Here is a 16,269-nt window from a genome sequence, read left to right on the forward strand (position 1 = left end):
TTCGTGATATTAATCCTAAAATAAAGGGGATGTTTACTTTCTTTTTCTTTTTCTTTTATCTTTTTATCGACGAGGTGTTAGGCGCTTTGAGCATCCGACTAATCGCCGTCGGATGTGGCATTTGCCTTGCCCCCACGTGCCCCACGTACATTGGGCTTGTCCCACATGCATCGGGTAATAATCGGAGATTATTCAAGTTTGTGCTCCGGAGGACGGCCCTAAAATAATCGCACAACTTTTTTGGACCTAGACCATCGCAACTTGAGCAACTGTTGGGTTAAAAATGGATGTATACTGTTTTAAGAAGATATTGCGAAAATTTCATTTGAAGAAAATTGAAACACATACATGGAACTTATAGAATGCCCTCTTAAGTTGGGAATTGACATAAATTATGAGCGTATGATTTATTTGTGAGTGGAAGACTTGAGAAGCTTGAATATGCGGCCGACAAAGAAAGAAAGTCCTCGAATCAGGCTTTCTTTTTAACGAAAGATTGATATCACGAAAAATCCTAAATTAATACACTTGTGACAAATTTACCCTCCGTTAGTTTCCGTTAAATTTTACTATCAAATTGCTAAGTTGGATGACACGTGGCAGTTAACGTGTGTACGAGTTTGGGGTTTTACCTCCGTTTATCACATGTGTACTAGTTTATGATTTTTCGTGGTATTAGTTTTGGTATGAGTTTTCCTAGATTGAGTTAAATATGGAATTGTTTTAGTAATATAGATCGGGTCGGATATGGATTGGGTCAGGTATGGGTCATTAAATTTTCATTACATAAAAATGAGTCAAAACTGGTTAAATGTGTCTATTTAGGTTTGACCATTTTCAAACCTAATTCTAACCCAAACCCGACTTGACCTGACCGTTTGACAGGTCTAGCTATGAGCAACGTTTGGTGCAAAATATTGTCTTTAACCAACATTTATTTTTTCACCTTTCGGATGGTAATTTTCTAATAAACTTAATTCAACAAATATGACGCTAATTACCTGAAAAATGTGGAAGCATGTACAAAGTATGCTGATTCGAAGAGCTACACCTATCTTGCGTTTACGTGACTTCTCATTTTAAAAGGGACCTCGAATGTAAATACAATTGTTACATCATCTTGTATTGGATCATACTATGACGAGAGACACTCCTAAATCCACTGATGTCATGGAGTTGAACAGTTGAAGAAAACTTTTACTATCGTTGCATGGATAGATAGATAGGTATAGTGCCGAGGGATCTAAATTTACTTCTCGTGGATCTTGGGCACACCGTAATTCTTAGCTAAAAGAAAATCCACGAAAAGAACACTTCTACGAAAAAGAATCACGAGATAAGTGTACTGAAAGTCCTAAAATTTGTCACGAAAATGTAATTGAGTCCTAAAATTTTTGAAAAGTGCAATCAAGTCCTAAATCTTGTCACGAAAATGCAATCGAGTCCTATAACTTTGAAAAAATGTAACCAAGTCCTAAAACTTATCACGAAAATGTAATCGAGTCATATAACTTTCAAGAAGTGTAATTAACGGAAATACTTTTTTTTTGGTGTAAAATGTAAGTAGTATATAACAGATGATGTACAGCAGCTTAGGGGCATACCCCGGCATTACAACTAGTACTAATAATTCGAGAATATGGAGGTAGGAAGTCTCCATAAAGTAGCTAAAACAAAGTTAGCTTGCGAAGGTTTGATTTTTTGGTATAGCGAAGCTCTACCTCTTACATTTTTCCGCACCTTTGCCAAAATAATCTGAATGTCAGTTGGATTGTTTTGAAACCGCCTATGGTTGCGCTCCATCCAAGTACAATATACAGTCGCTAGGAAAGATACTTTGAGGAGTTTCGCTGCCAAATCTTTGCCTCTTGTTGCTCTAACCATCCATTGAAGCTCCTCATTCCATCCCCATACATTACGCCCGATCCCATGTTGCGCAAGAATATTGCGCTAGATGCTACCTGTCCATTCGCATTGGAAGAAAAGATGAGTCGTGTTCTCTATACTTGCCCTACAGAAGATACATTGAACATCGACTGAGGTCATCCACCGTGATATGATCTCTGCTGTCGGAAGCCTATCCCTACATACTAGCCAACCAATAAAATTGTGTTTGCTAACGCCGCTACTCCATATTAAGTTATACCACTCCACAGCCGGACTCTCGTGTCTAAGTTCATCCAAGACATCATGACAGCAATATCTTGGATTAGACATGGCTGGGGTTAGGACATGACGTAGTTTGAGGAGACATCGCCAACTCCAGGCCATACTACCCTTCATGTCCATTTGCAAAAATGGGGTTTCTCTGCATTTTGTACTGTGGACCCAGGAGCTCCAAAGTGAAGAAGATGGATGATTGATAAGATTCCACATTGTGCGCCCTAATAACGCTTTGTTCCATAGGTTCAAATCAGGCAATCCTAGCCCTCCTTCCTTTTTGGGTGAGCATACTACACGCCATGCAACTTTGTGCGATCCACGGTTTGTTGAAGACCCAACCCATAGGAAGTGGCGAATCTTCTTCTCAATCTCATAGATAGTTTGCTTCGGAAGAAGAAACATTTGCATCCAGTACGTGCAGATAGATATAAGGACCGATTTGGTTAGTTGTAACCGACCCGCATAACTCATATGCTTCATTCCCCAACTCTCAATTTTCTTGAATATCTTATGAGTAAGGCTTTTGCAATCTGAGTGTGCGAGTCTTTTAGTAATAAGAGGAACACCCAAGTACTTGATAGGGAGAGTACCTGCGGGAAAAGGCGTATGGTCCAATATAAGAAGCTTTCCCTCATTTAACCCAGAGAAAAATATTTGGCATTTGTCAGGGTTAAACCACAATCCAGTGAGAGTGGCGAATTCTTCGAGAGCTTCTACCAGGCATAGAACAGAGTCTACATCTCCATGGGCAAATAAGAACAAGTCATCAGCGAAGCAAAGGTGTGTAATCCTTTGCGTTTTGCAGCGCCAATGGTATTTGAAGGAAGAACCAGCAACTTTTGCTCTTACAATTCTATTGAAAATTTCCATAACTAGAGCAAATAAATATGGAGAAAGAGGATCACCTTGTCTCAGCCCATTAGTGCTATTGAAATACCCTACCTGTTCGCCATTAAAATTCACTGAAAACCTCGGGGTAGTAATGCACTCACTTATCAATTCAACCAGATCCTAGGGTGTATTTAGAGCTTTTAGGACCCCGATGACTGCATCCCATCTGACCATATCAGAAGCCTTCATGAGATCTATTTTTATGGCGACACGTTTACCTTTATCTCCCTTATGATAGTTGTGAAGTAAATCTTGGCATAACAGGATATTTTCTGAGATTTGTCATCCGGTGATGAAAGCCGTTTGGTTTAGATCAACAATCAAGGGGAGCATTCCGCTTATTTGTTCTGCAAGGAGTTTGGATATGATCTTGTACAAGGTATTACAGCATGATATGGGTCTGAACTCCTTGAGGGATGAGGGATTTGGAACCTTCGGGACAAGAGAGATCAGAGTGGAATTTATAGATTTCAATAATCTTTTGGACGAGAAAAAATCCAGTATAGCTTCCTCGATGTCGTGTCCAATGATAGGCCAAGCACTTTTGAAGAAACGACTGTTAAAACCATCTGGGCCCGGTGCTTTGAAATCATTGAAACCCTTTAGGACTCGAAGAATATCATTTCTCTGGGGTGGTGTGAAAGTAACTAAAGCATTGATATCTTCATGAAAAAAAGGGACATACCTCTCATAAGGGATACAAGGTCCCCTGGAACTACCAAGAAGGGCTTGATAGTATGATAAGATTGTGTTCTTAAGAGCCCCATCTTCAGAGATAATGAATCCATCCTCAAGTATGAGATGATTTATCCTGTTATGAGCACTTCTTCGCATCATGGAAGCAAAGAAAACCTTGCTATTATTGTCGCCCTCCTTTAGCCAAAGATTTCTGGATTTCTGTTTGAGCAAAATTTCTTCATGTTTACTTAAAGCCAGAAATTCCTCCAAATGTGCTTTTTCTTCCGCCCGAGAGATGGCATAGAATGGGTCAATCACCAGCTTTTGTTGAATCTGATACAAGCTTTCCTTAGCCTGGTTTACCTTAGCTTGTAAGTCACCAAACTGAGATCTATTCAGGCTCTTGAGTTGTTGTTTCAGCTTTTTGAGCTTTGTCACTACTGCAAACATGCATGATCCTCTAACTTCTTCTTTTTGCCAGCAGGAGGAAATCATAGGTAGATAGTCCGGACTTGAGGTCCAGAAATTGAAGAATCTGAAGGAATATCTCCTTCAGATTCCAGGACAACGGAAAGACTTGATTTGACTAATTTGATAAATTTTAGGACTTGATTATACTTTTTGAAAATTTCAGGACTCGATTGCACCGTCGTGACAAGTTGTAAGATTTAATTGCACTTTTTGAAAGTTTCAAGAATTAATTGCACTTTAATAATAAATTTTAGAACTTCTGATACACTTATCTCAATATTCATAGCTTTTGATTTATTGTTTTTCGACAAAAGACACCAACAATTGATCCTAAAATTCTTAATCAAGCTGCTTCTCCAAACGATTTGACCCCTAAGGTACCATTTCCTGGACTTGCCCGTGAAGGGGCGTTTCCTATTTTGTCTATTAATGAGACTTTTACGCTAAGCAGGAGAAGCAACACATGATTGGAAAAGAAACCCTAGTTGCCGATCTTAGACGTCGTCGCTCCAAACCCTAGTTGACGTATCACTGATGCAGTGCATTGTCATCATATGGGCAAATCTTTTTGTGATTAGAAACTTTTCCATCGATAGCATTTCTGGGTGAAATTGCTTTTGGACCAATCTTTCCAAAGCCTCGAAGCAAAAGCAATGCCGTTATCCATAACGCGAAAGATGAATAATTGGATTAGGGCAAATTTAGACTCTGTATATTTCGCGAGAATGAATCAATTTGGAAAATATTTCTCTAAAAATGATAGTTTGTATTGTTTATAAAAATGAATATCTCGAAAAATATTTTCATCGTTCACAAAAATATTTAAACTTAAATTATCTTCGATTTTTATGAAAATATTTTACGAATCAAACTTTTTTGCGAAACAAACGGAGCTTTAAGTACTGAAGAGTCTCACGTTTTGATTTTTGAAAAGGACACACCTTTTTATGCAAAGCATATTGGTGCCATCTTTTAGCAGGGAACATAATGACCCATTATTGCTTATTGCTTGCTAATGCCTTTATTCTTCTTCCTTTTGCTCCTATGCTGAAATTGATTTATCTTTGTAGTAATCTTGTCGCAATTAACGGTACTTTATGCTCACCATGAAAGTCTTGCAGATGATTAAAGTCAAAAGCATCGGAACTAGAAAAGCACAAAATATACATAAAAAATTCGAAAGTGAAAAGCTGAACAACTCATTTTGACAGGGAATTATTCAGTTGACCTGGTGGAACTCGTCCCGACCCTCGTAGGTTTTACAGTTTTCAGCTTATCCAGATTCAATTTAGCATGTCTACTACCAAACATAATAATGTCTCCTTTCTGAGAGAAAAGTTAATGCTGTGAAAAATTAAAAATTTTCGACAAAATTGCTTGTCCTCTTACAAAGGAGGACTACTAAATTCGTTTATAAAGATGATTAAATTGACGCCACATAATAATATTTTTAAGTTAAGTTACCCAGGAAAATGACATCACAAGTGCCATAATTTTTTTTTTCGATCACTTAAGTTCTATAATTTAGATATGGAGCTCACTTAAGTGTCATAACTTTTTTTTCAATCACTTAAATGCCATATAATTTTTCGATCGATTACTTGAGCACTATAAATTCTAAAAAATGTTCACCACCAGTCCCTTGCTCCGTCGGATTTCCAGCACTTGGGTGAACACTATTAGAAAGTTATGGCACTCAAGTGATGAATCGAAAGTTATGGTATTTACGTAGAATTTTTTTTAGAAGTTATGGCAACTAAATAGACAAAAAAAAAGTTATTTCACTCAACTAAGCGAGTTTTGGTTTTGTCCCATTTCCCTCCAAAAAAAAATCCATTAAACTTATCAAATAAACTTCTCATTGATGTATTGTTTCATCGAGATCTAATCCAAGTCATGATGTCATTTTCTTGTTCCAGAATGGGCCTTTTTTCAATTCTTTTAGGTTTATACTCTACTCCGAGTAAAAAAATCTGCTCGATTTTTATTTGCGCATATAGGACAAATGGCACTAATACTACGTCTTTTTCCTACGACTTACTTCTTTTTCGATTCAATTCACGTCTTCTGCCAATGCCAAATATTCAATGTATTTATCATATTACTCGCTTGATAAAAAGTTTAAGATTACTCTCTTATTATAAAAAAGATTTTATGTTCTATAATATAAGTAGTAGTAATCATAAATATATTACCAATTGGGTGTGCAAAAGTTATACCCCTTGCGATGTCTTTATCCCTAAGTTACCCGACTTATAGGTGTCGTGCCTTAATCATGCTCGTGGAATGATATTTTGTTTACATTCAGTAATGGAACAATGTTGGCACCGGCCAATTCCTTGTATGTTGGAGCCACGGTGCTACCATAAAGGAAAAACCTCTGTTTCGAGAACAACGTAAGACCAAAATTCGAGTGTACACGACTGAACCTTAGCGTGACGTTTGCATTAACTCATTCCCACGTTACGATGATACGCACGCCACATAAAAATGTCTGAAATCCTTATACACATATATAAAGCCATTAGTGACGCAACATCTGCTGAGCAGTGAGCACCATTTCACCGAACAACACATACCCTCCCAGGAAAAATGTCCCCTTCAATTCATCCCACGCTCTCATTGATCCTATTGCTTCTCATTTCACCTTCGTGCCTAAGCTTGGTTTCGAGCTCCATTCAAGATGATTTCGTCCAGTGCCTCGACTTCAACTCCGAGCTCCTCGTGCCGCTCTCCACGTTCTACAATCAGAAGAGCTCCAATTTCAGCGCGGTGCTCCAGTCGTCCGCGCAGAATCTCCGTTACCTCGTGCCTTCCGTGCCGAAGCCCGAGTTCATCTTCACCCCGCTGATCGAAGGCCATGTCCAGGCCGCCGTCATCTGCTCGAAGGAGCTCGGGATCCACCTGAGGGTCCGGAGCGGGGGGCACGATTACGAGGGCTTGTCCTACGTGTCTGAGATCGAAACCCCGTTTATCATCGTGGACTTGAGCAGGCTCCGCTCCGTGAGTGTTGATTTGGCGGATAACTCCGCATGGGCCCAGGCGGGGGCCACGATAGGGGAAGTTTACTACCGAATTTCTGAGAAGAGCCGAATCCACGGCTTCCCTGCAGGTCTATGCACAAGCCTTGGTGTCGGGGGACACATCACTGGCGGGGCATATGGTTCTATGATGAGAAAGTATGGCCTCGGGGTGGATAATGTGCTGGATGCTCGGATCGTCGATGTGAATGGCCGAATCCTGGATCGGGCAGCGATGGGAGAGGATCTATTCTGGGCCATCAGAGGAGGGGGAGGAGCTAGTTTCGGGATAATCCTCGAGTGGAAGATAAAGTTGGTACCAGTCCCCTCGACGGTGACCGTCTTCACAGTGACTAGGACTTTGGAACAAAATGCGACGAAGCTCCTGCACCGGTGGCAACAAGTGGTGGACAAGCTTGATGAGGACCTATTCATCAGGGTGATCATCCAAGCGCCAAGCGCCAGCGGAGGCAAAGCCGGGCGTACTGTGAGCACGTCGTACAACGCCCTCTTCCTAGGGACTTCTGACCGACTCCTTGGGGTGGTGAAGAAGAGTTTTCCCGAATTGGGACTCAAGAGGAGCGATTGCACCGAAATGAGCTGGATCAAATCAGTCCTGTACATCGCTGGGTACCCAAGTGGGACGCCACCCGAGGTCCTCCTCCAGGGGAAGTCCACATTCAAGAACTTCTTCAAGGCAAAGTCGGACTTCGTCCGAGACACGATCTCGGAGACTGATCTGGAGGGGCTGTGGAATAGGCTGATGCAGGAGGACAGCCCGCTGGTGATATGGACACCGTACGGCGGGATGATGAGCAAGATCTCGGAGTCCTCAGCGCCGTTCCCGCACCGCAAGGGCACGATCTTCATGAGCCAGTACCTGAGTCTCTGGAATAATGCTAGCGAGGATGCCACCAAGCACATGGATTGGATCCGGAGGCTCTACAACTACATGGCCCCTTACGTTTCCATGTTTCCTAGAGAGGCCTATGTGAACTATAGGGACCTTGACCTGGGCATGAACAAGAACGGGACAAGCTTCATACAGGCCAGTGTCTGGGGCGCCAAGTACTTCAAGGACAACTTCGACAGGTTGGTCCAAGTGAAGACCAAGGTCGACCCGGACAACTTCTTCAGGCATGAGCAGAGCATCCCACCATTGCCACTTTCTCTGAGGGGGAAGTGGACAACAGACTGAGGAGAGAGAGAAGATGGGGTTGGCCCTTGAAAGCGTTGTGTGTGGTGGGTTCGATTGGTTTTCGTGTGGCACTCTGGTAGGGGAATTTTCAGGTGCCTGAACACTAAATTATAATGGGGTGTAAAAGGTTTGTGGGTTGGCGTGTGATCTCTTGATGGATGTAATTGTACTAGAAATATGTAAACGTTCTCTTGATATGTAGAAGTCCATGTTCTACTGGATTGGCGATGGATTAGAATCTTTTAAGGTAAATTACAATCAAAATACGGGTTCGATTCGAATGTAGAAGTCCATGTTCCACTAGAAATGGGTTCGATTCGAATGTTGTCCATCATCCATTTTGCACCGTGACATCAAAATATGCAAAATCTGAATCTATTACGACAAAGTTTCTTCTAAGTAGAAGAGTAGCGGGCCAAATTGTCTCCATTCCCTCTCTTTCCTCGTATTCGTTCTTTCAAGTGGAAGAGTAGCGTGGCCGACAACTAGATCAACAAGAAAAACCATGGGGCATTTGGTAGAGAACGGAAGCATAAGTTTGGAACCATAGAAAGGAGAGTAAATATTGATTAATGATCAAAAGCTAAAATGGTCATTTCTTGGCAAACACAATATAGTCAATATTGATTTAAGATCAAAAGCTAAAGTAAATGATTTTGGATTCCACGACGTGTAAGTGAACTTTGTAAAGCCGTATGTTTTTCGGCTTAGGTCACTAGGAACCACGATTACGAATTGTTGTTATATTGCTCAATTTCTTGCCAATTCCAAGTTTGTATGGAAGCCCGGAGATAAGTCGATGACATAGTTGGCGTGCGTCGGTCAACTCACCAGCCCCAACTGAGCGTAGGGCTAACCCGTTCCCTCGCGAAGCCAACCAAATTCACAAACCCTTAGGCCAAGCTTTGAGCTTGAGCGGCCACCATGGCCGCAAGCTTTGAAATTAGATCATACCTCAAAGTTGGTGGCCGCCTGGCCAGATCTAGCGGGTGGTTAAGCAAGGGCCGACGAACTATGCTGGACGCCGTCGAGAGGTTCGGGCTAGGAGGTTCGGGCGGCAATTGGCACCGACAGCTAGCGCGGGAGGAGCATTGGTAGAGTGATAGCGAGGTTGAAGATGATGAATAGTAAAATCGATTTTTTTCTTTATTAGGTATTAATATTCTTTTTAATCTTTTAATAATGTGGCGCTCGTGTAGCACCACATCGGCACCACGTCAAATTTTTAACGGTGATTTTTGACAAAAGCCTAACGAATCGTAAATATATTGCTCGGATATAAGTTTGGAGTTTTTGGCGTTACAAAAAAGTTTGGGGTAAATATATCATAATAGACATAATTTGAGATTTTTTATAACTTTTTCCCATTTATATATTAGGTTTTAGGAAATAGATCAGCGATTGAGCAATTAATCGTGACTTTATAGCTCTTTGTTTGATGGTGCATTGTTTATGACCGGCTCTCACCATGTAGCAGGTACCAACACTCGAAACAAACTACGTAAGTCTTTAGTATTTTGTCAATCTCGTATATGGTAGTTAATTGCAAGATCCATTAGCTTCCATGCTATTTCACAACAATTGGTATTAGACCACGAACTAGGATTGTTGGAGTTGATTTAGGGTTTTTGCTTGTCCGATAACTATCAAGAGATTTTCGCCCTGCTCAAATCCTCCGACGCCAGGTTCATACTCGTGCATATCTTGTGAAATTATCCGAATTTGGTAAAGGGAAGCCTCACGAGACATGAACATGAAAGAAATCATGCAGAAGAAGGAAAGGCTTCCAAGTTTGATGAAGACGACAAAGTCGACACTCCCTCAAAACGGATGAAGGTCTAGGAATCGACCCTTTTTTACCACATGCTGCACCCCCACCACTCATCCTTATAATCTAATCTTCACATACTAAAATAGTAATATTTATAAAATCAAATTCCAATTAGAAACAAAAAACCATGTCCAGGGCGACGAAGATGAAAATATTCGTTGGCATGCTAAACCCGGAAATTTAACGCGACAAATTTCTTGTTGCCTTTGGTGCCCATTTAGCCTAAAACTTAACTAGGGCGACCAATTTTGGTCGTCATAGACTCTAACAGATGCGACAAATGTTTGTCGCCTTTGGCTAGTCTATAGCTATAAAGAATGAGTTTCGTCACTTTTGAGAACGGCAACTTTATTTTGCCGTCTTTGATATTCAAAGGCCACAAACATTATAGTTGGTCGCTTCCGAGTTGACGAGTGCGATAAATAAAAGCGCCTCTTCGTGCAAAGGAGATAGAGCAAACACCATAAACGGAAGGTGACAACTCTCTCTCTCTCTCTCTCTCTCTCTCTCTCTCTCTCTCTCTCTCTCTCTCTCTCTCTCTATTATGGTGGCTAAAAGCGGCTCTTCGTGCAAAGGAGATAGAGCAAACACCATAAACGGAAGGTGACAACTCTCTCTCTCTCTCTCTCTCTCTCTCTCTCTCTCTCTCTCTCTCTCTCTCTCTCTCTCTCTCTATTATGGTGGCTAAAAGCGGCTCTTCGTGCAAAGGAGATAGAGCAAACACCATAAACGGAAGGTGACAACTCTCTCTCTCTCTCTCTCTCTCTCTCTCTCTCTCTCTCTCTCTCTCTCTCTCTCTCTCTCTCTCTCTCTCTCTCTCTCTCTCTCTCTCTCTCTCTCTCTCTCTCTCTCTCTCTCTCTCTATTATGGTGGCCAAGAGAAGATGAAGACATTGATGACAAGGTTGGCAACTAAATGGCAATCACAACGGCGGTGGCAAGTCATCGGCGATGATGGTGCTCCGTTAGGCTGTTCCAACAATGGCAACATTGGCTAGCCATGAAGGGAGGGAGGAAATGAAAAAGACGGAGAGAGTTGGGATTTGGCGGAAGAATTTGAACAATCTTCAGATGTTGGCACAATAGTCAATGTGTGAACTTCTCAATAGAGCGTTCACACAGTATTAAATTGGGTAGTCCTAACCCTACTCGACTTTTTGCTTTATCATATATAATTAGTGATATCACGAGTGTTTAGAAGTACTTGTTATATATCATGAGGAATGTTTTCATTATGGAGGTAATATTCAACATGAGAAAAGTTAATTCTTTGAAAATTTTAAAATTTACTCAATTGCTTGTCCCCTCACATAGGAGGACTACTACATCCAATTGTAAATTTTACTCAATTGCTTTTTTAAGTTTTGTAATCCTATTTATAAGTGTCATGCCTTTATCCCCTTTGTAAAATAATTTTTGTTTACACTCGCAAGATTACAAATAAAAGCCCATTCATCAAATAACTAAGATGCATTCATGAAGATCAAAGAAAAATGTCCTTCCACTTAAACAAAAACCTCTGTTTCTAGAACCTCGTGGGACCCAAATTCAGTGCGCACGAGTGAACCTTATCCTGACGTTTGCACTAACTCAACCCCACGTTACGAGCACGAGCACGCCGCATAAAAATTGCTCCATTCCTCAAACACATCTATGAAGCCATTAGAGATGCTCTATTTGTTGAGCACATTGCATTGAACAACACATACCCTCCTAGGGAAAATGTCCTCTTCAATTCATTCCACACTCTCACGGATCATCTTGCTTCTCATATCACATTCATGCCTAACCTCAGTTTCAAGCTCCATTTATAGCGATTTCACCATGTGCATCACCCTCAAAATTGAGATGCTCGAGCCGTTCCCCCCGATCTACAACCAGGAGAACCCATATTTCGACACGGTGCTTCAGTCGTCGGCGCAGAATCTCCGTTACCTCGTTCCTTCCGTGCCAAAACCCGAGTTCGTCTTCTTCCCGTTGATCGAAACGCAGGTCCAGTATGGCGTTGACTGCTCGAAGAAGCTCGGGATCCACCTGAGGGTCCGGAGTGGGGGGCACGATTATGAGGGCCTGTCCTACGTGTCCGAGATCGAAACCCCGTTCATCATTATGGATTTGAGCAAGCTACGCTACGTGAATGTCAATTTGACAGATAACACTGCATGGGTCATGGCGGGGACCACGATAGGGGAAGTTTACTACCGAATTGCAGAGAAGAGTCCAGTCCACGGCTTCCCGGCAGGTCTATGCACAAGCCTTGGTGTTGGGGGACACATCACTGGTGGGGCATACGGTTCTATGATGAGAAAGTATGGCCTCGGGGTGGATAATGTGCTCGATGCTCTGATTGTTGATGCGGATGGCCGAATCCATGATCGGGCAGGGATGGGCGAGGATCTATTCTGGGCCATTAGAGGAGGGGGAGGAGCAAGCTTCGGGATAATCCTCGAGTGGCAGATAAAGTTGGTACCAGTCCCCTCAACGGTGACTGTCTTCACGGTAACTAGGACTTTGGAACAAGGTGCGACGAAGCTCTTGCACCGGTGGCAACAGGTCGTGGACAAGCTTGACCGCAACCTATTCATTAGGGTGCTGATCCAAGTGGCAAGCGCCAGTGGAGGCAAAGCTGAGCGAACTGTGAGCACATCGTACAACGCCCTCTTCCTAGGGACCGCCAACCGACTCCTCAGGGTGATGCAGAAGAGCTTCCCCGAATTGGGCCTCACAAGGAACGACTGCATCGAAATGAGCTGGATCCAATCAGTCCTGTACATGGCCGGGTACCCTAACGGGACCCTGCCTGAGGTCCTCCTCGAGGGTAAGTCCAGATTCAAGAACTTCTTCAAGGCTAAGTCAGACTTCGTCCGGGACCCGATCCCGGAGAGCGCCCTGGAGGGGCTGTGGAAGAAACTGGTGGAGGAGGACAGCCCGCTGGTGATATGGACACCATACGGCGGGATGATGAGCAAGATCTCAGAGTCCTCAGCACCATTCCCGCACCGCAAGGGCACGATCTTCATGATCCAGTACCTGAGTCTCTGGGATAACGCCAGTGAGGATGCCACCAAGCACATGGATTGGATCGGGAGGCTCTACAACTACATGGCCCCTTATGTGTCCAAGCTTCCTAGAGAGGCGTATGTGAACTATAGGGACCTTGACCTGGGCATGAACAAGAATGGGACAAGCTTCATACAGGCATGTGCCTGGGGTCTCCAATACTTCAAGGGCAACTTTGCTAGGTTGGTCCATGTGAAGACCAAGGTCGACCCGGACAACTTCTTCAGGCATGAACAGAGCATCCCACCATTGCCACTTTCTCTGAGGGGGAAGTGAATAACAGACTGATGAAAGAGAAAATGGGGTTGGCACATTGTGCCGATTTGATTGTCTTTTGTGACATTCTGATGGTGGGATTTTTTAGGTGCCTAAAAATCCACCTATCAAAATGGGTATTAATGTGTGTAAAAGGTTAGTGTGTTGGCTTTGTCATGGAGTGGTGCTCGGACAAATCATTTCTTTCCAGAAATATGTAAGTGTTGTCTTTTATATGTAGAAGCCCGTATTCTACTGTAATGGCCATGGGATTGGAATCTTTTTAAGAGGTAAATCACAATTCACATCCTATTGTAGAGGCCAGATTATATTTCTAGATTCCAAATTTTGAAAAATGAGATTTCATTCATAGTAGCCTAGCTCATGCACGATGGAATGTTTAACATGATCCATTTCGCACTATGACATAAATATCCAAACGTAAATCCATTATGAGGGGTTGGGGGCTTGTTGAGCTTAATTGAATAAATTTTTTTCCTAAAAACATTTCCTTTATTATGAAATTTATCTCGAAAACACACCCATAAGTCGATTCTGAAATAGCCTATTACACCTTCTGGAGTTGTGGCCTTATGTGGGAGGGATTTATTCTCCATTGAATGGGACTCGGTCCATTTGTGAAGGCTCCAAAAGAATTCTTACTTGGGCCTTTTGGACTTTGGTCCGAAGCTTGTTGAGTCAAAGTGTGTCGAACACGAAATTTATCAATTTTATGTCACGACATTCTCATTGAACAAAATATAATCCATGGAATAACTTACTAAACATATTGAAAATTGCTTCATGGTGTATGCAATTACTAATTACAAATGATTGTTACATGTAAATGAAAAATTTCTCTCCAAATTATGTACTTTACTTTTCTATGTTGAAATTTACTAAGTATATTAAATATTATTCTGGTCTAAAATAGAATAATCAATCACATGAAGATATTATTGGGAAACCAAAAGTCACTAGCCACATAGATTGGTTACTTTCCTATATTAAAAGTTACTAAACACATTAAGTTATTTCGATATATAAGAAAGTTGCTTTCATGATTACGAAAGTGAGTTTCCTCTTATAACGTTTAGTAATTTCTAGACTTTTTAGTAATTTCTTAACTGAAAAAATAATTTAAATCTATCCCAATTAGTTCGTAACTTACGAAATCCTTACTGAATTAGAAAATATGACTAGTAATTTTCATATTGATTTGTAATTTCTCCATTACTAAATGGTGTGCCAATTGAAGAGAAATAGAGATTTAGGAAACCGATATTCATTCTAAACATTTGATTCTGAACATTGGTGAGTCTTAAATATTTTGAGTCCACTAAAATCATTAATGAAAGATATCAAAATTAGGAAATCTTAATTCAATAAATTTAGAATTTGAATATCATCAAAATGAATTTCAAAATGTACTGGCCCCTTTTTCTACAAATAATATGGCGGTGAGTTAAATACCATCGTCCTAAACCACTAAAGTACACGTTGACATTTACCAATTGAACTCTAACGCCCCGAACTATGGGCGATTAAATGGTAGAAAATTGACCTAAATATTATTATCAAATATAGAAATTTCAGGATGAGTTAAATACCATCGTCCTAAACCACTAAAGTACATGTCGACACTTACCAATTGAACTCTAACGCCTCGAACTATGGGCGATTACATGGTAGAAATCGACCTAAATATTATTATCAAACATGAAAAATTCAGGATGTCACAACTCTTCTCTCATTAAAAAAAATTTGTCCTTGCAATTTAGAGTTATTTCATCCTTCGAATAACTGTAGATACTTGCACCTCATATCATCTTCACTTTCCCACGTTCCTTCTTCCATATCATGATGTTGCCATAAGATTTTAACTAAGGAAATGATCTTGTCTCTAAGGATTTGTTCCTTTCTATCCAAAATTCGTACTGACCTTTCCACCTTGATTACTCTTTCTTCTACCACAATCATCTTGAAATCCAGTATATATATGGAGGATCCTGACCACATTTGCTCAACAAAAATACTATAGTGATTGCAATAAGCTTTTATCGACATTTCCTTTCTCCAATCGACATTATCATGTACACAAAAGTATCCGTGAAATCTTAAAATTTTGTTATCTAATACTTGAAAGTCCGACCCTTTTCCTTTCTAAAGCATCATCTTGAGTTTCATCGTAATACCTTTCTCTTCAATGGTACTACATCTTCGGTCTCAAATGACTTTTCATCATCAGCATTCTGAACTTCTTTTTTTTTTCCATTGCACAATATCTAATTTTAAATCAGCTTAGTCTTCGACCTTGCTATCTCCGAGTATAATCATCAAGATTTATTACTTAAGATCTATCACGCCTAGAAGATCACATTATTATAGCATTCTAGCGATCTTTTTCTTCTTTTCTTCCAAACTTGGGAAATCACCAATTCTTAAATAGTTTCCAGCATGTTCTTCTTTGCCAAGCTGGCCTTCTACGATCCTTCAGCTGTCTTCAACTATTGCAAGATTCATCCAGTAATTTCTAGATTGTTTAGAGAAAATGGATCACGATTTCAAACAAGAACCAATGACAGAAGAAATGAGGTACCATTGTTGATCTTATTGATGGGTTTGTTTGTTTATTTGTTTGTTTTTTTGGCTTTTGCAGAAACAGAAGCTAGCTTTGGCAAAACAGTTGAATCTGCGTCCTCG

The 16,269-nt window shown here is 41.0% G+C and overlaps 2 protein-coding genes across 2 annotated transcripts; both read left to right on the forward strand.

The window, feature by feature from the left end:
- The first annotated feature begins 6,727 nt into the window (after positions 1 to 6,727).
- On the forward strand, positions 6,728 to 8,702 carry LOC115692156 (berberine bridge enzyme-like 15). The gene has a single exon (XM_056305971.1). The coding sequence runs from the start codon at positions 6,796 to 6,798 to the stop codon at positions 8,419 to 8,421; it is 1,626 nt and encodes a 541-aa protein (XP_056161946.1). The 5' UTR covers positions 6,728 to 6,795; the 3' UTR covers positions 8,422 to 8,702.
- Positions 8,703 to 11,933: 3,231 nt separating this feature from the next.
- Positions 11,934 to 13,890, forward strand: LOC115667577 (berberine bridge enzyme-like 13). The gene has a single exon (XM_056305873.1). It carries the CDS (start codon positions 11,974 to 11,976, stop codon positions 13,585 to 13,587), a length of 1,614 nt encoding a protein of 537 aa, XP_056161848.1. The 5' UTR covers positions 11,934 to 11,973; the 3' UTR covers positions 13,588 to 13,890.
- The last annotated feature ends 2,379 nt before the right edge of the window (positions 13,891 to 16,269 follow it).

The sequence above is a fragment of the Syzygium oleosum genome, unplaced genomic scaffold, assembly GCF_021117445.2.
Source record: "Syzygium oleosum isolate NSW1041296 unplaced genomic scaffold, Sole_v2.1 Sole_v2.40, whole genome shotgun sequence".
In the NCBI taxonomy this organism is placed as follows: Eukaryota; Viridiplantae; Streptophyta; class Magnoliopsida; order Myrtales; family Myrtaceae; genus Syzygium; species Syzygium oleosum.

Bases quoted from the DNA above. Each gene is read 5' to 3' on its own strand.
- LOC115692156 (XM_056305971.1), top strand. From the start codon at position 6,796: ATGTCCCCTTCAATTCATCCCACGCTCTCATTGATCCTATTGCTTCTC.
- LOC115667577 (XM_056305873.1), top strand. From the start codon at position 11,974: ATGTCCTCTTCAATTCATTCCACACTCTCACGGATCATCTTGCTTCTC.